The following is a 27627-nucleotide window of genomic DNA, read 5'->3' as shown; positions in this document are numbered from 1 at the left end:
AACCATTTTTTTTTTTAAGTCCAGCCGGCTGTGATCGTGGAAAGCTTAGGCGATGTAAACCAATATCCCCTACGCACTCGCACAGCGACAATCGGATCAGCATAAATCCGACTCTAGAAGAAGAATGAAGTGGAAAAAATGGCGTCGTTAGAAGTACCTATTACGAGTGTGTATAATTCGTAACGGGAAAAGATAAAACAGTTTACGTACAAAAAAATATAACACTAAGTAAAATAGTGATAATATGACAAACGCGTTTCGGATGGCGTTCGGAACAACGCCACAACGGTGTCACGTCCGGTCACGTGGTTTTGTACGGAGAACAGCGATTTCGAGACGCGGTGCGTATCGGTGCGTATCGGCAGGTAACCATACGGTGAGCGTTCGGAGATGTTGGATGTTGTGAGCGGGCGCATAAAAACTCGAGCGAGCGAGGCGGTTGGTGCCTTGAGATGTCGTTAGCATCGCTGGTGAGTCGTGCCGTGAGAGGAGGAGTCCAAACGAGGAACACATAACACGTGTTTTAATAATTATAATAAATACAAAAAACATAAAGGTATAAAAACATGGCTTTGGTGGAGATAACACGACTAAATCGCCACATCGCTCTCTCTCGTGAAAAAATTAAAAACAACGTCGCGTTTTTTTTCAATCGGAATTGCGTGCGTAGGAGTGGTCGGCGATCGGACATTAGCGTGCGATAAGGTTAGCTTATTTTTTTGTATTGTGTAAGTTACACTTATGAATTATAATGAATCAGATGATTAGAATTCACACATCAACATTTATAGTAGGTATATTAATTTGTTTTTGTATTGACGTGAACGTATCGCTTAACTGAATAGTTAGTTGTCAGTAGATGTAACGGTAATAGTAGCTTAATAGTTCAGTGATAAATAATAATTATAAAAACGTCAAATTATCAAATGTTTATTGAACTTATTTATATCTCATCACAAATAATTGTGTACTCTATTTATATTAAGCTAAACACTAAGTAGTATTGCTACACCAGCTAAAATCCATTTGGACGATTTTTGCCGTGTTTTTAAATTAAATGTCCACACATATGTAGGGCCTCTTTGTTTGGTTTTGTAAACCGGGCATTCGTAAATATTTCGCAAATCTTGTTTGTCTTTGATGATAGCTTTTATATGTATCACCGGTATTATTGGAAACAATTCCTTTGGAACTGATTCAACAATGCAACCCGTGATCAAGTCCCAACGAGCACCTTCTAATATCAATCCATTTATCATAGCGCCTTCTCTGGGTGCTACCCTAAAATATCCCAAGACGACAAGACAATGTTTAAGCGTATTTTATAATATTAGAATATTCAACATCAGTTGGTTAAATTTCTAGGATTATTTGCTAACTTACGTGATTTCTTCATTGTATCTTTTTGTCACATCACATTGTAAGCACATCTTATCCAAAGGCCATCCCATTTTTCGAGCTGTGCTCTGCATTATAGCAGTTAAGAATGATTGTGGGTTGAAAAATCCACCTAACCATACTGACGATGGAAGCTAAGACAACAATTTAATAGATTTGTTTATAATATTTGTAATGATTTCGTATTTTTAGTTGATAAGTCATAGTTTACCTGAAATTCGCTAACCCAAGATTCTAGTTCACGTAATCTTTTCAATAAATCTGTATGCCAAGCTGCTAAAGCCAATAATGACGGGTAGGCAAGCTTTTCCCATCTAGGCGGCACTTTATCCATGAATAAACATTCTTCTAACGCCTCCATATCTGCTGTTATTGTCAGTTCACCCTAAATTTTAGGAAACGCCAATTATTTATCTAGTAAACCTCGATAAATGGGAGAAGTGGAAAATATATAAGTACGGATAAGATTTTAGCTAAGCATAGTAAAGATATAAAATGATAAGTATTTTGTTATTTTTGTTTCAATATTTGTTACAAAAACAAGTTTATTCCATTATCCAAGAGCTCCACTGTCAAGAATTTAAGCGTGTACATTGATTCTAAACTATTTTTTATTATTATTTTTTTTTATTGATTCTATAAAAATACCTAAAATATTGTTTAATATAAGATTTATAAAGATATATTGTTCTAAATTAAATGATTCTGTTAAGCATACATTTTGCTTTTAACCTCCCAAATATTAAGACGACGTCCTCTATTATCTGAAAACATATAATTAAGGATATGTAAACCAATTAGAATTAGTTTAAAATTATTTTCTTGAATTTATGTGTTATGAATATATAGGTACCTATATATTGTAATACTCATTGATTACTACTCTTTGATTATAATACCATTTTCGGGTTTTTAAAACCACTAAAAATTATTCATTTGTTCAGAAACTTTTAAACAATAAAGTAGATACTTAATTAGTATTTATTAACTAAGAGATCAATAAAATAAATGTTAACAAAAAATATCAAAAATAATGATTTATTTTATATTCTTTCTAAAATTAACACAAATAATATAATTCTTGAATAAATATTAATGGAATAATTCAGAACTATGTTAATAATACGTATATCAATATAATTTTTTTTTCTAATCTAATTATTGTTAATTATTCTTTTTGTACTTAATTGAAATTAAACTAATTATTTTAATATTGTGATTTCTGTCTTTTGTTAATTGTTTCATTATCATCCGTGTTATTAAGTCATTAAATAAATAATTATTACCTTTAATCCTAAATGTAGCTCTTTTAATGACCGTCTTATTTCGTTCATTAACGAATTCATTCGCTCACATTCTTGGAATGATACTATTACGTATGGAGTTTGTTCTTCAACCTTACTCATCATATCTATTAAATTAAACGGTTCTGGAACTTTATCAAGAACATCATCCAAAGTTTGCTTAACCTAGAATTACACGGTATTTATAGCGATATGTCCTATAAATTAAATTTTTATCACGAGTGAAGTTCAATTTACTTTTTCATCCCTTGACATACCAGTTCCACCGGATGAACCTAAGTCTCTAGGTTGCATTTCCAATAGAGTTTTGAATAAGTTATCAGATCTTGCAGTGAGTGTGCCAATTTCAGCGTTCGAGTGAAGTCCATACAGTATTGGACTTTCTGATGGCAATAAATCATCTATGTATTCATGATATAATTTATAGTCCGTATTTGGTGGTGCCACAAAACCAGGTGCAAATGAAAGATCTCCTTCCATCTATTATTTTAAATAACGAAATTTCATTATATAAAATTGCATATATGAATGTAAATATTTTTTAAAGTACTAGATCTGGATTCATGTAAACTTCAAGATAAGTCCGACATAATCTTCTATCCCAGTCGTCAGTAATGTGTCCACCATACATGATCTCTCCAAAAAGATATCTAAGGTCCTCCCAAGGAACTTTAGTGTTGGCTTCGAGATAATTATATAAAACGTTCACAGAAATAGTTAAATCGCCTACATTAAATGGATATGATCTATTCCATCCTTGAGCTCCAAACTTTGATCTTTCCTGTATGGATGCATGAAAATAACACAAGCTAAACAATATCGCTTTGAATTCTGATTCTTTCGAACACATCTCAAGAGTATCTTGGTTAAAATTATCTAAAGCTTTATGCAAATTTGCCATCATTCCTGTTGGTGGTTCGTTAGTTATTTTGATTGAAGAATCCAAAACACCCTAAAAAGATAAACAAAAATGTTACGCTTAAGAATTAATATCATTTAATTTATAGTGGAAATACTTGAGGAATAATATGATAGAGTGGATCAGGGGCGGGTTCAGCACTAATAAATATTCTATAATTGACATGTGGATGTTCAAAAGATGCTTCCATTTTTTTATCCAAAGTAGGCAACCATTTTTGTACTAAATGTACATTCTTTAAAACAAATATAATGACATCATATGTTATATTGAATTAATGATTATCGATCAATTATAATTTAATATTTACTTGTAACATGACCCAGTTACCCAACCGAGAACTCAACTCTATAGCATCTTCTGCCACTTGTTCTTGTCCTTGCCCTAAAGATATGTTATGGAAGTTCTTTTTTTCAATTGTAAATCCTTTTTTTTTTACCAACAGCTTCGACGTCCTTCAATATAATATATTTTGTAATAAACAAGTGAATTGTATTTTTACAACCATTTAAAATGTAACATGGTGTAACTATGATTTTTATACCATACGTAATTGTAAGTAGTTTAACTCGTTTCAATAATTAACATATAAATAATTAATAAATATCAATTATAATTTAATAATTACACGTGTTGGATCCACTCCAGCAGATAATATAAAAAATACAGGTGTTCTAGAAGTAGTTTCTTTAAATGAATCAATGAACTCCAAAGGCCTAAAATTGACATATTGAAGGCCAAGAATTTCTTGGACATATACTTTGGCAGCATAAGTCATTCGATCAGTTCTTAAAGCTCTTATTATGCAAAGTTTCTGGAATGGAGTTTTGTTTTTCCATTCTTGTGGTAGTTTATCTTTCTCTGGAGCTTCACTATCAATGTATAACTGCCATCGTTTACCAGAAGTTTCAATGTCTTTATCTAGACCTCTTTAACAATAAATAAATATTTTTAACAAATTATTCTTTATTATAATAATAAATTAATATAATATAAGTTAAGCATTTTTTAAAAAGTAATTTTTTTTCTTACCCAAATTCTTCATTAGCTAAAACAAGTGACTTAATAGCTCCCCATACATTCGATGAAATAAAATCAAATGGACTAGATAATCCAGCAACTATTGGCCTTCTCAATACATATTCCAACTCTATTGGTTTTATCTTATTCGCTTGAAGTTGTATCTAAAACACAATGAATTTATTATTTGTTTTTTTAAACGTTATTAGTGTTATCAGTTATCTATAATTAAATAAAAATTTTAAAGTAAAACTCATTAAATAGACGTTAACAATATTATTCGAAAATAATAGCTTATCATAGTCATATATTTATATATGCACCTGAATAGTCACTTGACAGATGAATATTAACTTATCCTTTTCAAATAATCCTCTACTAGTATAAATGAAGGTTTGATAAGTTATATTATCAACCAAATTAGCTATTCGCTTATTTAAAGTGTCTGCTTTTTCCGCGTTATTCATAGATCGTTGAAAGACAACATTGAAAGCCTAGACAAAAATATGAAATATAAATCGATCCATGTGCTGAGCTTAAAAATAATTAAAAAATTCATTTTAATAAGGAGATTGAAGTAAAATATAACTACTATGTAAATAAAAAAAATTAAATGATATGAATCCAATTTAAAACAATTAGTCTGTATCAAATTTAACAGTTTACCTCTAGAGAAAACTGATACATTGGATTTATTTTTACTAAATCATTCATTATAAAGTAAATTATTGATGCTCGTGTTGCAGCAACACGATATTCTTCACGGGCAGTGTCAATTTCTTTTGATGTTATTTTCGCTTCAGCCACTTTTAATTCAATTTCTGTTGCAGTTCTTTTGGATTTTTCAAGGTTTAAAACAAGTTCCTTGTCACCAAGTATCTGGTCGCCATCAGCTGAAGACAGTCTTTGTAATAAATCATCTTCAAGTTTTTTCAGTATAATTTTAAAACTATTTTGTTGTTTGGTTAAGTCGATTCTCATTCTTTCTAAATCAGGTCTTTCAACTTTCACTACTTCTGCCAATAATTGATCTTCAAGTTGATCACGGTTAACAGTGAAGTTTATAAGTGTTGTCTGTGCTTGCAATTCTGGTTTATAATGTGGGTTTGATAATTTTGTGTGCAATATAAGACGGAAATTTGCATTGTAATCAATCTCTTTTTCACCGATTTTTATAGCACTATAATTATATATTAATAGAAATTGAATATAAATATAGATTAATATCAAAAATATTGTTTACCTTCCTTTTTTTTATTAAATTTCGACCAATAATGTTGTCCAAGACAGGGTCAATGTTTTCTCCTATATTCTCGATCAATAGAACGTTCCCATTTCTAACACAAAGTTCTATATCTAACAAATAATTTTTGTAGTTCAGTCTGGTAATTCTTAAGTTTCTTCCATATTTAGTTTTAATCCATTTAATTCCTTGAAGCTATTTAAAAATAAACTTCACTATGTAATATTTATTCAAATATTGTTTAAAAATAAAAATAGCTCATACCTGAGGATCAACCATTAGTGGCCATCGAACAGAGTTCATTAAAATTGTTGCATTTTCAGATGACATCCTATCATTTGGTAAACCTTCATTATTCCAAGCTGCAATTTGTGCATCATCAGTTAGCAAAGATAGTGGATCTAAATTTTCTGTTATTAGTATCTCAGGCTGAAAATTTAAATTTTTATAAATTTAGTGCTCAAGGTTATATATATATAAAATATTTTGATTTTGATTTGATTTGTTTACGTATATGAAAATTTACCTTAACTTCTTTGAAAAAAAGGTAACCATGCATTTTGAATTAGTTCTTGACGATACGTTTTTGTAAAGTAACCAACATATGATACAAAGGCAGAAACCATGAGTGTATCCCCTGGTAAAGTTTGCAAACTTTTTTGCAACCTAAGGTATAAAATAAAATATTTTATTGTTTTATTTTTTCTATAAATATAATGTTAAAATAATTTACATCGAAACGCTTTCTTTCCACCGGACATTTTCTGACGCTAAACCATTTACAAGTCGGTTTGCTAAATCGATCCTCATAGATGTTTCATCAGCTTGATTTTGACAATTTGTTTTTTCAGCTACGGCGCTATTAAACTCATCTGTTAAAATTTTTTGTTTTCTTTCCAATTCCTAAAATCATAGTCTATATAAAATACTGCATAATTTATTATTCAATTAAACTTTACATTAATCATATTTCTAATCTCCATAAGCTTGTTCCTTGCAGCACTTAGTTCTTCATTTGCTTGATCTCGAGCTTTTCGTTTTGGCTCCACAACTTGCCAAACATTATTAAACTTCATTATATTTATTACCCATTTACATAGACCTTGAATATAAAATTCATTGTTATGAATTATTATAAATATAAAATATAAAATTTTAAATATAGTTTATTGTTTTAAAAATATTTTTGAAACTTGTTATATCTATACATAATTATTTATATTTACCATTCATGTATTATATAGTTAAAGATTTATATTATTAATATATATAAATAATAATAATAATATTAAATACAAACTTAGATAAATTGTATTACTTTTATGAATTAGATTTTAATTTTACTTACCAGCAGCAGCCGAAGACTTTGCAGCGATTAGATCTGGGTTAAATTCAGGATCTTTCAAATAAGGTTGAATTGCTTTAACTATATCTTGATGTATATGTTCCTTATCATAGTGTATAAGTGAATCCAAAAATCCATCAACTTTTGCCATCATAACCTATATATTACATAAGAAAATAAATTGTACATTAAGTTTAATAAATAATTCTAATAGTCGCTTATTCGCTACCAATGATGTATAAAAAAAAAAAAAAAAATTGCAGTGTTTGAAAATAAAATTGTTTATAATTACAATTTAAGTAGGTATATGCGTTTTAAAAACACAATTTTGATACTCAGATAAAATTTATACAATATTTTATTTTATACATGCAAAATAGTAGTATATTAATTTAGTATACAGTATAGATAGGTATATATTTTATTTTAATTAATAAACTTAAAATATATTGTTTTAATTTTATATATTCATAGTTCATACAATAATTAATTACAATTTTATTTCTACCTAGATTTTCGTTTAAAATATTAAATTATTAAACTTCTTTTACAAAATTACACAAATTAATATGTAGGTACCTTGCAAGCTTTCCAACTCCTATCTTTTGGAATTTTTCCTTTTTTAGCTTGTAATACCATAACTGCTGATAATACATTTATTACTGCTAACGGAGGAGATCCAAATGATTTTAGTTCTGTTAAGTTATTCTAAAACATTAAATAAAAATCAGTTAAATATTGCTTTAATCCAAATATAACATAATTATTGTTATAAACTTAATTTTTATAAATATTTAAATAATATGTTATAATTATTTTATGAAATTATTCGATATAACCTATGTAATTGAAAATGTTTAAGTACATATAATTTAAATTTATAAAAATAACTACAATTGAAAATTACAACAAAAAAAAAAAAATAAAATAAAATAAAAATTTTGATAATGTATTTTTTTTTGTGGATATAATTTTTTCTTTAAATTTATCTTTATTAAGTATTTTTGTCTTCTTTTACACTTTTATAAGTGTTTATATTTTGTATAAATTGATTTATCAACTATTATGATTGCATTTTGCTTTTTTCAAGGTGTTATTAATATAGTATATTTACTTTATTTAAGGTATCTAAAGCACTTTGTGCTGCTACCAACGCCGGTTCTGCTTTCTCTAAATCTTCTGCACAAATTCGTTGTTTCAAACCAACATCTTCTTCAATCAATTTTACTTTATCTTCTTCTTCAGCAGCTGTACAAAAAGTAAATATGCATCAAATTCATGAATTTTATTTTAAATTAATATAAATACCTTTGTATTTTTCATACTTCACTTTCTCTGTTTCTTTTTGGACCACTTTGATAAGCTCTTCAGCTTTAGTATTTTTTTTGGTTAATTCAATTTCTTGTATATCTAATTCAACTTTTAAAACATCGACCTATAAAAAAAATACTTAATTAAATAAACCGTAAATGACCAACATTATTGTTAAATAGATTTTTTAATTTTATTTTAACTTACTTGAGCTGCACATGATAAAAGTTGTTTAATACCATTTTGGAATCGGGAGATACCGTATTTAATATCATCGGTCTTCGACACTAATAATTTCATGTAGAGATTAATTTGTTCCAAAAATGATTTGGGTGTTGTATAATTGTGACGACGATCATTTGTGAAATATCTTAGCGACATATCATTTACTGAACTATGTACGTTGGCCATAAATAGAGATACTGGTTTTCTTAGTTTGGCTGGAAGTTCGATTAAATCGCTTAAAAATCTGAACGATACGGATTCCAAAGCTTCTTGAGGCCATTCGTAAAACCAGTTGATAGAAGTGCAAGTAACTAAAGCTGGAAACCGTCTAGATCGAATTCTTAATGTGTTGCCGACCGGTGAAAAAACACAATACAATCTTGATTAATGATCTCACTTTGTTAATGAAAAAAATGCCAACAGTTTTCTTTAGTTTCTGGTAAACCAGCTGCTTTAACCTGTAATTATGGATTGTCGATTTTAAATTATTTATAAATTAAACTAATTTGTTATTAAACCTCTGGAGAAATAGTTTGAATTATATTATCGACTTCGTCATCGGCAAATAACTCTGGAATCTCACCACTAGCAAGCATGTCATTAATGAGTACAAGGAACTTCTCATCGGCTACTTGAGAATCAGTCATCAAGAACATGATGCCAATATTTTTTTAACCCAGCTTTTATGTATAAAGTGGCTAGATCAGCTTTTAAATCAGAAATACCGTATGAAGATCTCAACTGTAATTGGAACGGTTCTAACGAAGATATAAAAGCTGACAGTCGGGCCAACGACTGTTTACCACTGCCACCCACTCCAACGAGCAATGCATTGCCTCTGGGAAGTTCAAGTATACGGTTTATACGACAAACATGTGACATTGCATCTTCGAATAGCACCAAGTTAACTGCCCCCACAAATTCGTTGTATGAATTCAATGCATCATTTAATAATTTTTGGAGTGTGGACCACGATTGCACTGGCATATACTTTTGATCACCAATACCATCCGCAAAGTGTGAAAATATTAATGGGCTTATCAAGTATTCATTTTCTGGAACATCCTGTTAATATATGTCCGTTGTATTAATTTAAAAAAACTTTTTGAAAAAAAAAATTGTATATAGCATTATAAAGTTATATTAATTTTTAATTTTTTAATAATTTCTTCTAGGTATATCAATATACATAGTGTTAATTTATTACGTTTTAGATAAAAACATAATATTTTTATAATGTAACAATAAAAAAAGCACTTGTTATAGTTTACAAATTCATATTAGTGTTATTGTGTGCTAGCATGATTTATTTATATCAACAGAATAATGGACTCCACACAGCATGCTCATGTTGGGGCCTTTAAAGACTTATCTAACAAATGATTTTCTTAAAAAATTAAGAAAATTTTTTTTTATTTACATAGATCTTGAAAAACAAACAATAAAAATATTAATATGATAAACATACAATTAAAATAATATAGAATTAGTAACAAATATTAAAAACTAAAATTATGATAATATTATTTTTATAAAGTTCACTGTTTGTTTAATTTAGTTTTAATCTTAAGATATGTTTAAATAAATGGCTAATTTAAACATATCTTAAGATTAAAACTAAATTAAACAATGAATAAAATGTAATAATCTTACCTCAATTACTAAGGTCTGCATGAAAATTTTTTTTGGAAGTGTTAAAAAACAACAAAAATGATTAATTAATAATATAAAATACTCACATTAAAAGTTTTCTTTATTTGTTCATTGATTGTTTTTGAAAAGGTTTCTTGATCTTTATTTTCAATTAATTTATCGCTGTAAATTCGACTAGTCTCGTGAAGCCAGAGGCGAATAAAAGAACTTGTTGTTGAGACACATTCACCAGTTGTAAACATTATTCCCTTTTTAATAAAAAAATATCAACAAAATTATTTCAAAACAATTTTATTTAAAATTTTCTTATATTTTAGTTAAGTAAAGAATAAGATTTTACTTGAAAAACATTGCTCATATCTCTAAGATTGAATATATAATGAAACTTAATAGCTGTAGGCAAAAATACTGTAAGAATTTTGTTATGAAAACTTATCGCCAATTGCACAATTATATCTGCTAATTTCATTACAGTGTTGTTGAATTTATTTATTGGGTTTTTTAAATGCTGAGTTAAAATTGAAGAGTAAATTGTGTACAATGCATCATTTGATGGAAATCTAAAATACATTGCTATATATCATAAGAGAATAAATAAATCAAGAATTTTATAAAAATCTTAAGACTTACCCTAGAGCAAATACATAAAAATGCCTCTGCAGTCGAGAGTCAATAGTAAAACTTCCAGCAGTAGGATTCATACTCGAAGCAAACATGACGTTTTGTATATCTTTTAGACATAACTTAGTTCTGTCATACCAATGATTATAATCCATAAATTGTCTGATGAGAGTATGAGGCTGCACAGTTCCATAAGGGTCTACCTATTCATTTACATTAAAAAAAATTATGTATAGAAAAAAAAAATATTGTTATAAAAATTAATTTTAAGATCTGTTACAAATTATAATATACTATTTTAAAATATTGTTCATCAAAATAATTAAATTATTATTACCTGTATTATATTACTTTAATCATTGTATAATAGGCAGTCAAATTTATTTGTTAAAGAGATACCTTCATTATTGTAATAATAGTTTTAGTTTTTATTTTTTTATTACAATAGCGATATGTTTATACAATAGTTATTTAAAATAAATAACTTTATTTATAAAATATTAACTTACTTCTGGCATATTTATATCATCAATAAAATAAATTAGTAATTTTCCACCCGGTGGACCAAAGTTTCTCCCGGATTTTTTCTCAAGTGGTTTTTCCAAAATTTTTTGTAACATTTCTGGTAAAAATAAATTATAGTATAAGATATTTAATACTGTTTTAGTAATGTTTATGATTGTATGCTTTAAGAGATCCATTTTTAAAGTATTACCTAGCATTAATTATATATATAAAGAATAATAACAGTATACAACTATAAGATTATCATTCATCATATACACAAACATAATATAACCATTGAGTTTATAAATAATTATTTACTACTAATTATGCATTATTCATTTTTGTTTACAAAACTTGTGCTTAAAAATTTAAGTCGAAAGTTAGGTTAAGTTTAACACCTTCAATCATAAATATAATTATCATTCATCATAATTCATAAATATTTAGTTTAAGTACCAGATGTTGTGTAGAAGTTAAGTGGTACATTTGCAACCGCATATAAATCATTAGAAAGTGATTTGAGTTTATCATTTATTATAACTGATTTTCCAGTACCAGCGGCTCCAACCAACATAATTGCCTTCTTTTTATCAACTAATAAGTCGAGGAAATATCTTATTCTAGTTGTTTCTGTTGTGTTAACGAGTGTTTGCTGTAAATAATTATAATCATTTAAAAATAATAAATATTGTTGATTGATCGTAAGAAGGCCAAGAATGGCTAGAATACAATAAAACTTCAATTACCATAATTTGCAATAAACTTGGACATTAAAATAATACGATTCGGAAAAAAAATGTAAGAGTAATTATACTTTTTTCAATTAATATGATTTATAATTCTAATTTGTTTTAATTAAATAATATAATCATTACTTGTAGAGGTACATCTGGATTAAGTTCAAATGGTGATACAAGATCTGACCAAGGAAGAAACTGTTTCGATTCAGAATCGATGAAATAATTGAAGACATTTCCTGATGATGGGATTTTAATTGTTTTGAACTCTGTTAACCACCATTTGGAAAATTCAACTCGCCAATCAATCAACTATATGAATATATAATTATCTTTATAATAAATATGTAGTATATATTAATTATATGAAGCGCTAAATACAATAAACAATAATTTTAATTATAGGCACCTGATCTTGGAATGTCGCCGATCCAAAAGCCCAAATACAAGCGAATACAAAGTATATTTCGTAAACATCTCTTGTGGTTTCCGGAGGACAATTTATTGGAGTCAGAAGACAATTGAGTAACGTGCACAACATTTGTATGTGCGTTATTTCCGGTATGGGTGTTATGATTTTGAATTTGGTTTTCAGCGCCTCTAAGCAGATTGGCACATATTTCTCAAACAGTACCAGAAGAGCGGCTTTTTCGGTAGCGTTTTCCCTAGTGTCAATCCAACTAGCAACATATGGGTTCCAGCCGAGATCTGTAGGGTTTAAGTAAAGTATACCAGCTCGAGAAACAGTGGCTGGCGTAGCTGACCGCAAATTGGATATTTCAAATAGTAGACGCATTGTTGGCGTCAGAGCAATACGTTCATTACTCGCTAATGTCAATACCTGTAATGTATAACATAGTACGTGTACACATGGTGATATAAGTCCATTTTTTATTCAAAAAAAAATGTAATAATCGTATAAGACTGAAAGGATTTTGTACTTTATTGTCGTCCATCACTGTGTTTAACGACTCAATCCACATCGGATCTATGTCACCATCCATTACCATCCATTTAGATCCATCACCAGACATTTGTGATTGATCTCTTATTAAGCACGAAAATAATCCTACTCGAAAATGTGGATAATGTTAGTATAACTACACACTACAATTATATTGGCGTATGAAAACTTACCGTCTACCCATTCTCTGGTAGTCGGACTAATGACACCAAATAGCTCATCATTAGTTACTGCTTTTGGTTCAATGTCATTGAAATACGGTTGTAACTTTAGGTTTGTATAAGTCTTATATAGTGTTTTCCACACTTCGGACTTGCCCGTACCAGCCAATCCAATTATGAAAACTGAATGTCTGACTTCTAATAACTCTACTAATTGTACTACCTGCGTGAACAAAATCCACATTACTATCAATAAAATATTCTTAATAGTTATTATTATTTTTTTTTAAGAACCTTAAGAATAAAGTTATCTTCTGGTTGGAGTTTCAAATCAATCGCTGCTTGACGAACTTGTTTTTCGAATTCTAAATCACGCTTTCGGGGCACATCTAACGCAGGAAACAAGTCACCGATAAGTCCCATAAATATAGTAGTATCTTCTGTTACAATTTTTGGAGTGTTAAAATCTCGAAGAGCTCGCATTAGAACTTCATCTTCCGGACGATTTCTGTCTGCTCGCTAAAATTAAAATATGATAACTTTATAATTTTTTTCTAAAAATATAAATTCATTTTAATCTAAGATAGATATACCATTATGTTTAATACAATTAATTTAGTTAAGATTGGTAATTTTATTATAAAAGATTCTACGTAAAATATAATAAATTCAAATGTCTAATCAATTATTATAATAAGTACATATTATTATATTTATACGAACTATAATATCATAATTCGATTTTTACCTTTAATGATCCAGCAACAACCAATAGTGATTTAATTGCTCTTAGACCCCAATCGTAATGATCTTGTTTAGATAAAAGTTCTTTGCAAAGCGAATATAGCGTTAAGAATTTTCTAGCAAGTAATCTTGCATTTTGAAATCCTTCAGCAATTAAGTTAATTTCACAAATTAATTCAAAATCTGGGACGACCATAGCACAAGGCCTACATAAATATATTTGAAATTTGAAATTAACACACAAGAAACGTCAAAAATCTTAGAAAATGTTAGTTGATTTACCTAAATAATGCTTTAAGGTTCTCAGGAAGTTCAGCTCGTCCCGCGTATCCAGGGTTCATTGTAATAAACATACCGATGGTTGGAATGAGATTAACATTGTCACCCAACAAAAAACATGTGTTCTTTTTTGCTTTAATGGAATCTAATACAGATTTAACTTGAGTTGCTACCACGGACAACACTTCAACGGATATTCTATTGAATTCATCAAAACATCCCCAAGCACCGGTTTGAGCAAGGCCTTTGTAAATATTACCACATGACTAGAACCGAGATTTTATTTAAAAAATATTAACACGTATGTCAATAAAAAGCAAAATATTTTATTTAGAAATAAATAATATTATTAATTCACTCTATAGTCCATTTGTTCTGAGCAATTGAAAACGTAGACCATCATTCCTATGGCTTTTCCTAAATCTTTGGTAGTCTCAGTCTTTCCAGTACCTGCTGGTCCAGCAGGAGCGCCACCCATTATTAGATGTAATGACTATTTAAAGCATATGTATAAAAAATAAATGTGATTAATCTACATTATATGGCTTGATCATGTTGTATTTAATTGTTTAATTGAAGATACGAGTTTATACGTAAATTTTGATACATATCCAATCTTGACGTATAGTTAAAATTACCTGTGTTAACGTTATGTAACATCTATCGGTCAAAGGAGTTACAACCAGTCTAGGAGTATTTCCTAAGTATTCATACCAATACCGAAATTGCGCATCACAAATATTAGCAAAACAATCTGATTCATCAAAATCCCATCTTTTATGAAAATACAAAAATTTGTAGATTTCAAAATTAATTTTACATTAATATATTACCTGTGTCTTAGTTGGCATTGCCACTGAAAAGCAGAACCGGTTTCAATTTTCTGTTGAATCATTTTCGCCACTACGTCCCGGCAATGTACGTCAATAGTACAAATTGTATTCACTTTTTGTCGATCTCCTTTGGTCAAGTCTTCCAATAACAAATCGATAAGTTCGTTCAACTGTACTATCTAAAATCATAATAATATATTAGTATTTATACAATAAGCTATTATTAACTTAAACTACTTGTTTTTTGTTGTATTCTTTCAATGCGTTTTCATGACCTATTTCAAGCTGAGCAAAGGCTTCGTTGGTTTCAGCAGTCCACCATATTTGAACACCGCATAAAGCTGTTTGAGCCGGATAATCAAATATCCACAATCTTCTTGGTTTATCATCGTAGGATTTCACTGCTTTATTGAAGTACTGACGGCCTGATGAACGCATTGTGTCCGTCAATTTATTTAGCCATTTTTCAACCTAAACATTTAAAACAAATGTTGATCAATTAAAAATATAAATCCGAGATGCGTTGTTTTTTTACTTGTCCGGAACATTCACAAGTTCCATTAAATTCGACATATTCGCCATCTTTAGCGTACATTCCAGCCCCTAATTTATCTCTAATAAACTTAATTTTTGCCATCGAGTCATATAGCTTGATCAAATGTCTGCAGTTATGAATAAATTTATAGTTTTATGTAACAAATAATTTAATACACTAGCTTAATTTACTTGCAAACGGACTCCGGACTATTGCCATTTGATAGTATATCTAATAAATCAGCGGATGATATAAAATAAAACCTTGGATAAGCTAAGCGTTTTGTTTCCAAGTATTGAGCTAAAACTTTTTCGCATTTAAACAGTTCATTTTGTATATTGACAAGTTTATTGTACAATCCAGGTTTACTAGTGCCCTTTACAACATTTGGATTGGCTTTTATATCCACTAGTAATGACTATTTATACAACACATTTAATTAATTTTTATTATTGATAGTTATATTTTATTTTTATTTTCATTCACCTTAAATTCCTTATCGAGTAATTCAAATCTTCTCGTATCTTCTGGCAATTGTACCCGTATATCACCAGAACCGATAAAAATTGCTTCCAGATAAGCCCATATTCTTTGTACTTCCAACCACAAATTTATAACTCGATCAGCTGTGTTTAACTTAAATTGCCAATTGGACACTTCATTATAAAAATATCCAACAAATTTTGAGCTTAGCATATTTTGTAATTGGACTTGATTATCTTCTAAGACTTCTATTATCTCTTCCCTGACTTTAAGCAAATTAACTTTTGTCCTAGGATGGGGCTGATACTCGAATGACATTGCATTCCAAGTTTCATTAAATTCTTTCAAAGACTTTTCCATACTCATTTCTTTTACAGACTTATCGACAATATTTTTTATATCATCTTCATATACATGTAAATTTAGTGATACTAAATCATTTAGTGTTGTCGATTTCTCAATGGAAAACTTAACCTAAAGTGATTTAATAGTATAAATATATTATCTTAACATCAAATTTAAATAATTTTACATTTGTAACTTTCATAAGTTCCGCCCAGTGTCGTTCTTTCATTGCTGGATTTTGTAATTCACTTAATGCTCTCAAAGACGTCATCATGGTTTTTATCAAGTTTTCAATGTATACAAATACCGACCAATCGCGAATAATTTTATCCATTACTTAAAATATTCATTATATGTATTAGTTAGTATGGTTTTTGAAAATATGTATTTAAAAATTGTTTAAGAGGAAATATAATACCTTTCAATTCTTTTGCAAATCGTTTAAGTTCCATGTCTATATTCTCGGTGTCTACGTTATTCCACAAAGTAGATTTCCACATATCTATCCAACCTTTTACTAAATACACAAAATCCCATAGCTGTTTATTAAGACGTAGAGTTCTTTTAGTTGATACTAATATATTTGGCTCTGGTTGTGGAATTTCAAATAGTATAGCTTGAGAAAGTAATTTTTTGTGCAACTCTTCTAATTCCAATAAGGAATTATTAGCATTATCAATCTCTATATAAGGGTTTTCACATTTTGCTCTAAATAAAATTAAATAAAATTGATTATGAGTTGTAGTAGGATAGGTAGGTTTACTGAAAAACACAATTAATTAAAAAACAATCTCGATACTTACTTAAATTGAGGTTGTTTTAAAAAGTTCATTTTGAAAAACGTCTCACGTACGTTTAACAAAATTATTCTTCCGATTATTATTGATCCTTCTATTTGAATTAAAGGAATTACTTGAGATTTGATGTTTAAAGCATTTTTCTTAGTTGTACTCCATTTTTCCGGTAATTCCTAAAAAAATAATTAAATTTTAAAATAAAAAAAATATTTTTAATAATATATTTGAGTATTATATCATTGATAAAATAATAAATATAATTTTGATAATTAATAACTTAAGAACGTAAATATGTATTTGTATACACTTTAAATTTTTACTAAAATCAACTTAAAATAGATTCCAAATATCTGAACCGCCCTTAGTTCAATGTATTATATCTTTATAGATATTATAAAACCTAGGATTTATGATAATTTTACAATTTTAAAAATTTCAATATACTTAGTCAAATTTATAATATATGTACAGTAGACGCCGCTTATAAGACTCACGGATATAAGGTTCAGTCGCTTATTAGACTCAAAATCGTCTGGAACGGTCCGGACTTATCCAAATACATTAAAAAAAAAAATCGGTTTTAAGACTCAAATTTCGTAAAATAAATAGTATAAAATAAATTTTTTGGTTATAATTTAGAAATGAAAAATGAAATAATATTCGTGTTGATTATTTCTAGTTTCTGTTGGTACCTTATAACGTATAATAATTTTTATCGCAGATAAAAGTTTATATTTATCGCAACGATAATTATAACGATTATAATTTTAGTTTTTTTTATCGGGATTATTAAATTTATTCAATAATAAAGTATGTAGTAAAATAAAATTTATAAATATGTAATTAATTTTTTTTTCCATTTCGATTATAAGATTCATTCGGTTATAAGACTCACTTTGTGCTGGTCCCAAAGTGAGTCTTATAAGCGGCGTCTACTGTATAACTTTTGGGTCCCTAAGAATAATATTTGAAGATCATGACAAAGTTTATCGTTTAAATACGTAGTTTTGTCTAAATTTCATCTTAAAATTTCTACAAAAAAAATTAATTACTTATAATTTCTACATTTATTTCTGAATTACAGCAAGTAACAAAAATGATTTTGTAGAAATCAAATATATTAACAATATTTCAGATTCCCCGCTAATCGATGATTATTTTTTCCAACTATTAGAAAAAAAAATTTATTTTATATTTTTTACCACCTCACTTCTCTACGAGCTAATTATTTAGATAAACTTTGATACAAATGTAATGACTTTTGTGCTTCAAAAATAAATAAACTAAATAAATAAATACACATTATCGTAATATAAATAAATTTTATCTGTTGCTCAAAATCTCGTTTTGCTTGAATATTTTTGTGTAATTTAATTGTACTAAGACACTTTTTGGTTAGTTATAAGTTAGGTGTAACAAATATTACTTATAGAAGTTATACTCTATAACATACTAATGAAAATGATCATACCTGCTTCAAGATGTACACATCTTCTGGCATTTCTACATCATATACTTTCAGTAGATGTAATATTTCTCCTAGTGGCTCGAACATTGAATCGTATTCATCTTGCCTCTCTCGAACATTAAATAAATGTCCCATAATTTTTACAAGACCCTGATAGTCACCTTCTTCTAATGGTTTTAAAAGACCAATATCTGTTTCTACAACGAAATCTCGTAACGAACGCAAACTAGATAATTGAAATACAATAGATTAAAAAAAAGTATTATTATCAAGTTTATATTACTTTACCTGTTCATCACTTTATTGACCAAATATGTTTTGAATAAATCTGACCAACTGGTAATTAACTTTAAGAGATCTCTTTTAAAAGGTTTAATATCTATAGTTAACCAAACATCGAATGTCATGATTTCATCTATTTTTTCGACTTCTTGACACATATTATCGAACAAGTTAATCTAAATACAATATCATAAGAGTATTATACAAGTATATTTCATATAACTAGTTAAGTATAATATACTCGCCGCGAAATAACGTACTTGGGCGGCGGACCAAAAAAGGTTTGACGCGCGCAGGTAGCCGTTAACGGTGCATACTACTTGCGTTCGTATTAATTATCAGTAGGTAACTTGTGTCTCGCAAAACAAGGTCATAGCCTATTTGCGTCCCGGTATACCTTTTTAGGCAGCCTAGTTGCGTCCCGACATAAATAAAGCATAAGCATAGCACTCATCAAGTATTACAAAGTATTATTATATATTTATAATTTATTTATTGCATATTATGATTCCACTACATTTGATTAAATTACATTAAAAATACATTAACATCACATTAAAGAATAAAACTATACAAAATTTTTATAGATTATGTAAAAAAACATGTTCAAATAATTATTATGCATAGTTTAAAAAATATTTTATTATAAAATCGTCAATTGTCAATTAAAACTAAAACTTAGAATAAACTATAAACCGTTTATAAACCCGTAGATACAATTTACACATACCTCATAATAATATGAACAATATTATTGTAACGCTGGACGCATAATATTTATGGACGCAACTTGGTCATGACTTAAATGGCAGGTAAGAAGAATAATATGGTTGAGTTGCGTCCGCAAAACGGGACGCAAGTTACTTACTTAATTTACTACCTGTACAATTTACCTTTTTGCGGGACGCAAGTAGTATGCAGCCGCCGTTAATTGACTAACAAAAACGAAAAGGGATCGATATACAGTGCTATATTGAATATGCGAGTTTAAATCGTGTATAACGATTAATGGTTGATTGATATTGGAGTTCTGTATGCAATATTGGTAGTGCTCAACTATGGTAAGGTTGCGGTGGGGAACGACGAGGTAAGTTCTTATTCTGCGGCGAATATTAGTGTATATTATTTTTGTACAAACTTTGTTTTGAAAATCAATCAGCTTTGGGGGAGATTGTTCAATTAATGGATTTCCTTCTTCGTCAACGTCATTTTGAATTTCTATTTCATCCGATGTTAGATCCCTACCATATAATAAAAAAGTTGACAGTGCATCATTTTGATTGGTTAGCCAAACCATAGAATAATCTTGGTACTGCACAATATATTCAAGAGCCTAAAATACAACCGAAGTAAGAATCAATATACAACCTGTATAATACAGATAATGAGTACAAATAATTATTAGGGTCTACTCTTACTTTATCGGTTGTGATCTTTACATGATCAAGTGTGTTATCTATATATTCTATCACCTTTTCAACATTCCTTATATCTACCTACAATTTTAAATAAAAAATTACATTTAAATAGATCCAAACTCAGTATTAAAGTTTTTACATTATATGATGGATAGCTGTCGGCAATTCTTTCCATGTACAATCCCATTTCAACCATATCTTCAAGTAAAGAAGTAACTAATCTTATAAAATTTGGTTCATCATCAATTTCCAAATTTGGCAAAAAACGGGGCAAATTATTTTTATCGAAGAGGTATACAATCAAAAATAATGCCGAAGGTCCATTGACAATTATTATTTCATCGTTGATATACTTGAGACTGTAATTGTTTATGAAATTAGTTAGACTAAATTTGTATATAAATATAGATATATTGCTTGTGATCAATTAAGACATTATTTTTAATTATTATAAATAGTCGTAGAATATACAAATAAGACGTTATTATATAGATAAACTAAGGTAGTTGAAAAAAAAATAATCAAAATTATTTATTATTATTGATTAATTTAAATTTTTTATTCTAAGATTAAATACAATTTTACTAATGGTAAAATATAATAAATAATAATATAGTAAAAACTCTTTTAAATGTACTGATACCACGTAGTTATTATTTCAGTTAGGCTTCACTACATTATTATTAAAAATAGTTTTCATTTTTTTTCATAAACTTAACCAAAAATACTTTATTTTACTGTGAAAATAAGTTATATTATTATGTTTATTATACTTTTTCTTACCTTAATATTATCTATTAACTATTTTTATAATTAATATTTCATACCTGCAAAGAGTTGCATCTTGTAATCCCGTAAATACTACTTCATCAACATATTGCTTATATTTATCCCACATTAGCTTTCTTTGGATGCTAGATAAAATAATTTCAGCCTGAATGTCTATAAAGTCTAATTTTTCTTCCCTGTTATTTTCTTCTTCTACAAGTAGTTCTTCTAAAACAATTTCTTCTTGATTGATGTAGTCAATGTTTTCTTCTCCATAATTTTCTTCTCCTTCTCCTCCTTCTCCTTCTTCTCCTTCTTCTTCTCCTTCTCCTTCTCTTACCTTTTCTCCTTCTTCTTCTCCTTCTTCTCCTTTTTCTTCTTCTATTCCTTCTCCTTCTAAATTATCTTCAAATGTGTCTCCTAAAATAATTTCTTTTTAATGTAAGTTAACAAATTTTATTTTTATAATATTAACTTTATAAACATAGTTTATAATTAAATAGAATAAATTAAACTAAATTCTGTTTCATAAGTAATGTTTCTAAAATAATTACTACCTGAGTTTTCATTTTAGTTGTTCTCCTCTAAAAATATTAAATATTATTCCATTAAATCATTCTTTAAAAACATAGTAAAGGATATTATGTTTGCTCTGCTTCTTCTAAAATGAAGAAGGCCTATATCATAGATTGAATAATCAACTTATATTTTTATTTAGAAAAATGGATATTTTTTTCATCCTTCATTTATATATTATTTACCATATTAACCGTAAAGTTTTTATTTTAACTTAATATTATTTTAGGAAAATATATTGATGAAACATTATTTGTGAATTAGATAATATGTCTATTTGAAAATATACTATGTTCATGTCTTTAACATTTTAAAGGTAAATGTAATGAAGTCAACTTACTCAAATTTGGATCAAATAATGGTACATTGTGAAATAATAAAAGGTCTTCTTTAAGCAATCGTTGTATCTTAATACTAGCGTCTCGTATCTCAGCGTATCTAGCGATTTTTTTTCCTGTCAATTTATGGTCGAACGTTATTCGTTTTGTACTCTTATCACGCACGTACATTGGCTTATTAATCCATTGACTACTTAGGGTAATAATTTTTTGAAAATTGTCGTGGGTTTGCATTACTCGCTCATAAAGATTTTTAGTTAAACTATGAATAGTGCTAATTGTATTTTGTAACGATATGGGTGACATAGGCTCATCATTTTCCGATTCTTCATTCAAATCATTTTCGCTCGGGTAAGCAATATCTATTTATAAGATGATATACTATATTTATTTAGTTGTCTAATATCACGTTATGTGTTTGTACGTATTAATTATATAGAGATAAGAACACTTTTTTACCTTTTGAATTCCATGTAACAAACTTTTGAGCGAAATCAATAAGATTATCTATATTTTCGATTTCTTCAATAATTAACTGTAATTCTGTAGGGTGGGTTTCTGTTCTTAGTATATTATACCTGAATAAGCAAATGTTATTTTGTAATAAACAGATATCTAAAATCAAAGCTTATTTTTATTAGAACATAATTTTAAATTTTGCTTACAAACTAAATATGACTTTTAAAGGCTGTAGTGTTAATACAATATTCTTAAGCCTAATATTTTAATATTCGAATGCCCGGTCGCATGCAAAATTAGTAATTAGTAAACATGTTATAAATCAATAGTGAACTAATGGTCCTTAAAAATGATTAAGCAGCTCATGGTTGGTCTATATATTAATATACGTTTTTCCAATCTGGCATATAAGTTTTTAATTTTAACAATTGTATCTATATTTATAGATATATTAATAATAAATTAAGTAATAAAACAAACTTTTTATGTATTAACAAAGTACTAAATATAAAAATTAAAAGCTTAAGTAACTTCACTAACCATTTAACTATTTCTTCAATATCTCTTTTATATGTTAAAATCAGATTTTCTCGTTTATAGAGTTTAATTGCATCGAGTGGTAAATCATATATTTCAATCGCAAACATTGGATTTTTGAAATTGTAATTACTGAGTATTATGTATCTAGTTACTTTAATTGCGGCATCCAGCTTTATATATTATAAGAAAATAAAAACAATTATTACATGAAATTGATAACAAATAAAAATGATTACTTCTTTAGAAAAGTTCAGACTGATTGTGTTATTTTCATTAATTTTGAAAAGTGGTTGAACTATTTTTTCCTGTATCTGTATCGGTACAACACGCTTCCATTCATCAAACAAAGGACTTAAATAATTTTTAAATTTTTCCTTTAATTTTTCGGCCTTTATAATGATTTTATTTCCTCTCGGGGTTTCCATGATTCTGTACAACAAAGAATCTAAGTTTATTTATTTAGTATTACTTATTTGTAATTATACTTATCACAAAGTAAGTGCATTTGCATATTATCATATTAAGCACAGGAACAGAAAACTAGATACTATAAAAAAAAAAAAGTAAGTTAATTCATTTATAAAAAGTTATAATACTCAATAGTTATTAGTTACTACAATTTAACAGTTTCTACATTAGATTATATGTTCTGGTATATCACTTTTTAAATCAATAAGTATTTAATTTATATTCATATGATTTCTCGAACATTATTTCATTCATAATTAATTCTTAAAACCATAATTCTAGACTTTGCTCGATGCTATTGTTCTTATATAAGCCATAACGAAGCCAATTTATGGTCTTCAAATATAACCTTTTATTAGTTTTAATATTTTCAATATTAAAACATATTATTACATAAAATAATATTACATAATAATAATGTAATAATAATATTACATAATATTACATGAAATATTATTATATATTTCAATGTAAAAGTATTCTTGGTAAACTTTTCACAATATTTTGAAGATATTAACTTATAGTTTATTTGTTAGTTTTAATTATTCGTTATTATCACTTATACGTTTTTATACTATATTGAATTAAGTCTTAATAAAACGAATATATAATAATTGAAGTTCGTTTGTCATGTTTCGGACTGAAACATGTTTTGTGTATAAAAATAGCACACTGTTTATATAGTTACTGAAATACTAAAAATATTCCATTTACATGTCCATGAAAATTTTTCGACCAAAAGAATGGTGAAACGAGATTCTTTTGATGTCACGTACAAGTTGTGTCTAGTGTAGTATAAATCATATTATATTATATTATGTGATATTTACGGTAAGTTAAAAGTCTGAATAACGTTTAAATCTTCCCACAATCGATTATTTATTCGTGAGTTACCCCACATGATTGCTCTAGCCACAAGTGGGTACTCTTGGTCCATTTCTTCTGGTATGTAACGCATTTCATAATAGTCACTTTTCTGGATTTCGGTATCCATCGTCATTCCTGATAGACGGTCAATAATTTTCTAAGAACATGGAGAAAAAAATTATTTCAACTACTTGGTCGGTATAATTATAATATTAATAAAATAAAAGGTTGATACTAACTAATTCCTGGGTTAATTCTAAGTCAAGTAAATCCAAAACTTTTCCGAAATGCTTTTCCACAATACCCGCTATGATAGGTCGATTCAACACGGATGAACCAAATATCAATATAAACTGTAAATTTAAGATTAATATGATTATAAAAGGGTGAGCAAGTGGATAGGTACACCGGTCTTCTGTACAATAGATGTAGAGTGAATCACTGTAGTAGTTGCGTCGAATTTTAATTCAATGATACATCATTATATATTATGTAGAACAATTTTAAGGGGGAATTTTCTATTATCCTATATCACGAACTATATTATCATATTATATTTTTGTTATTGACTTTCGAGTTCATAATAAGCCTATATTTAATAGATTCGTAGTATAAATATGTATTATCTTAAATCATAAAACGAGTCTCAATTTGTTGAAAACATCATTGCGTATAGCAAGATTTATATTATATACATAAAAGTTTGAAGTATCCACGAATAATTTTTTTGTATCATAATAAAATAATTAACATCATTATTTTATTTTATTTTTATTATTCGTAGTTTTAACATGTAATTTTGTTTAAATTTTAAATTCAAATATTTATAAAAAATAATTATGATTACATATTATTCTTTAGATTAATTTTATATCGCACTTATGTAAGTAAGAAAAATTGTATGTATATATTATAAATAGGCCTAGATAGCTATTCTAGTTAAGAATGCCTTAAAAAAAAAAAAAAAAAATTAGATTAATTTTATTTCAATAAGAATACTTTTGAAGAATTTTTTATTAAATTTTCAATCACTGACAATAAAAATTGAAAATTTTATAGATTTTAAAACTATTTGCAAATTTTTACAAAATTTTAATTTTAAATACTTATGAAAACATGAATATTGCATAATTATTTTAAATATTTTAGTATAGCTTTAAAAACAATAATTAATATGGGATTTTGTAGTACATTTTCAAGCTTTTTAATCAAATAAAAATATTTTATCAACTTGAAAAAAAAAAAAAAAAATTGAAGTAAAAAATTCTACCTCAAAGTTGAAGATCGAATCATTTTTATAACTATTAACTGTATATACACACATAAAAAAACACATTATCATTTAGTTTAAAATGTAAAAACATGCTGTATCCTACACCTTTATTTTTAGCTATATTGAGATTGTTTCTAACTTTTAAATAATTTATGCCTACAACTATAAAAACTTAAAATTAAAAAGATTTTTTTAAAGACAGGTACTGAATAAAAAATACAAGTTATTATACATATTATTATAATTATCTTTCTACCAACATAAATTTTGTTTTTGAAAAATGTGTTCGTCAATCATCAGTGTTTCATTATAGACATAAATTATTAATTAGTATTGTTATTTTAAATTTTATTTCATAGGATCGGTATAAAACTTTATGTGTATATAGTATATAATATAATATAACAAAATGGATAATAATTTTACCTTGTGAAAAGACATTAGGTTGTCGATGTTTTGGAAACAAGCTTTTGCGACAGTTGCTAAACGGTTGTCAATATCGTTCGACATATTTAAATAGTAATTGTAATCCTCAAGAAAAGAGACGTTATTCGCATCGTTCAATAAGTCCAATGGATCGTAAGCTATTGAAGTCAACTTTTCCATGAATTTTGTGAACCGAAGATACATATTTTCAACCATTGGACTATACCAACAGCCAATAAGTTCACCCACATCCACTTTTTCCAATTTTTGGTAATCAATCAAGTTTATTATCATTGACTAAAACAATATAATTGTAAGACATAGTAATTAATATATGTGTAACAATATGATTATAAATAATACAACGCACTCGCAGTTAAAAATATATAGTTTACTATTAAAATTATTATAACAGAATTTTTTTTTATATCATCATAATTCATAAATGGATTAATAACTAAACAAAACCTGGGAATTCTCATTCTGCAGTATATTAGATAAATATATAACTTGCAAATGTTTAAGATTTAGACGAGTTTTTTCAAAATTGAATTTCAAATGCTCATAAAAAAAAATTATGTTTAATTTGTTATGTATAACTTATAAAGAATTGTGTATTAATTTTTCAAACTTTTGACTGAGGAAAAATTTAAAAAAAAAAAAACATGAAAATTGAAAGTACTCATTAATAGTTTTAAATATTGCTTTTACAATGGTTAAAAAATGCAAATATAAATATTCACCAATATAATACCCAAATCAATTTTGTCAAAAATAATGTTGCGTAAATAATTAGGGTTTTCGTTGTTTTTTTTTTAGGTACTAAGTACTATTAATAAATACAATAATAATATTTATTAATAATTATACAGTAATTAGAATAAACTCGGGCAATATAATAAATTTAACTCAAGTTAACTTCAATATCAAAACTCAAATATAAATACTATGTAAACTACATAGTTACCTATATTAATACGTAGAACAAGGACTTTTATGCATTAAAAAAATTACCAAATATGATTTAAAAATAGGCATTTACGCATCAAAAAATACAACTAATACGAATCTAATCTAATATACTCACTGACGATTAAGATAAAAATTGGACTTATTTTTTGTTATGAAAAATTTACCGTTTATAATAATTGTCGACCTTGATTTATGAAAAATAATTACCGAAATAAACTATCAATCTATGCACTAAAAATTTAAAATATGCACTTATGATCAAAAATATGTCCTATAAGCCCAAAAATGTTAAAAAATATAAAAATAAGTTTTAAACATTTTAAGTATTTAATTATAAAGCTGTGACAT

General features: G+C 27.3%; 1 protein-coding gene across 1 annotated transcript; it reads right to left on the bottom strand.

Moving 5' to 3' along the window:
- Nucleotides 1-986: 986 nt before the first annotated feature.
- On the bottom strand, nt 987-26601 carry LOC112602080 (dynein beta chain, ciliary-like). The gene is given in 62 exon segments (XM_025350000.1): nt 987-1281; nt 1384-1532; nt 1610-1783; nt 2685-2867; nt 2940-3182; nt 3253-3654; nt 3719-3856; nt 3932-4057; nt 4059-4076; nt 4250-4550; nt 4654-4805; nt 4965-5135; nt 5308-5818; nt 5883-6079; nt 6149-6320; nt 6419-6550; nt 6618-6787; nt 6844-6986; nt 7233-7386; nt 7809-7937; nt 8344-8477; nt 8538-8664; nt 8748-9131; nt 9133-9177; nt 9179-9223; nt 9284-9436; nt 9438-9830; nt 10505-10666; nt 10759-10978; nt 11049-11242; nt 11549-11661; nt 12003-12198; nt 12422-12595; nt 12693-13124; nt 13225-13352; nt 13421-13631; nt 13703-13927; nt 14157-14358; nt 14435-14697; nt 14790-14924; nt 15070-15205; nt 15265-15443; nt 15502-15735; nt 15800-15926; nt 15991-16217; nt 16286-16756; nt 16794-16963; nt 17046-17335; nt 17470-17597; nt 18896-19118; nt 19181-19350; nt 20313-20507; nt 20593-20670; nt 20732-20951; nt 21420-21777; nt 22244-22636; nt 22734-22852; nt 23274-23443; nt 23510-23702; nt 24572-24765; nt 24848-24961; nt 26308-26601. Coding segments are annotated over 62 exon segments (12579 nt in total).
- Nucleotides 26602-27627: the final 1026 nt, after the last annotated feature.

Source organism: Melanaphis sacchari, unplaced genomic scaffold (assembly GCF_002803265.2).
Source record: "Melanaphis sacchari strain LSU unplaced genomic scaffold, SCAv2.0 Contig81_pilon_pilon, whole genome shotgun sequence".
In the NCBI taxonomy this organism is placed as follows: domain Eukaryota; kingdom Metazoa; phylum Arthropoda; class Insecta; order Hemiptera; family Aphididae; genus Melanaphis; species Melanaphis sacchari.
Note: the sequence above shows the minus strand (reverse complement) of the source record. Positions and strands in the feature narration are given on the sequence as shown.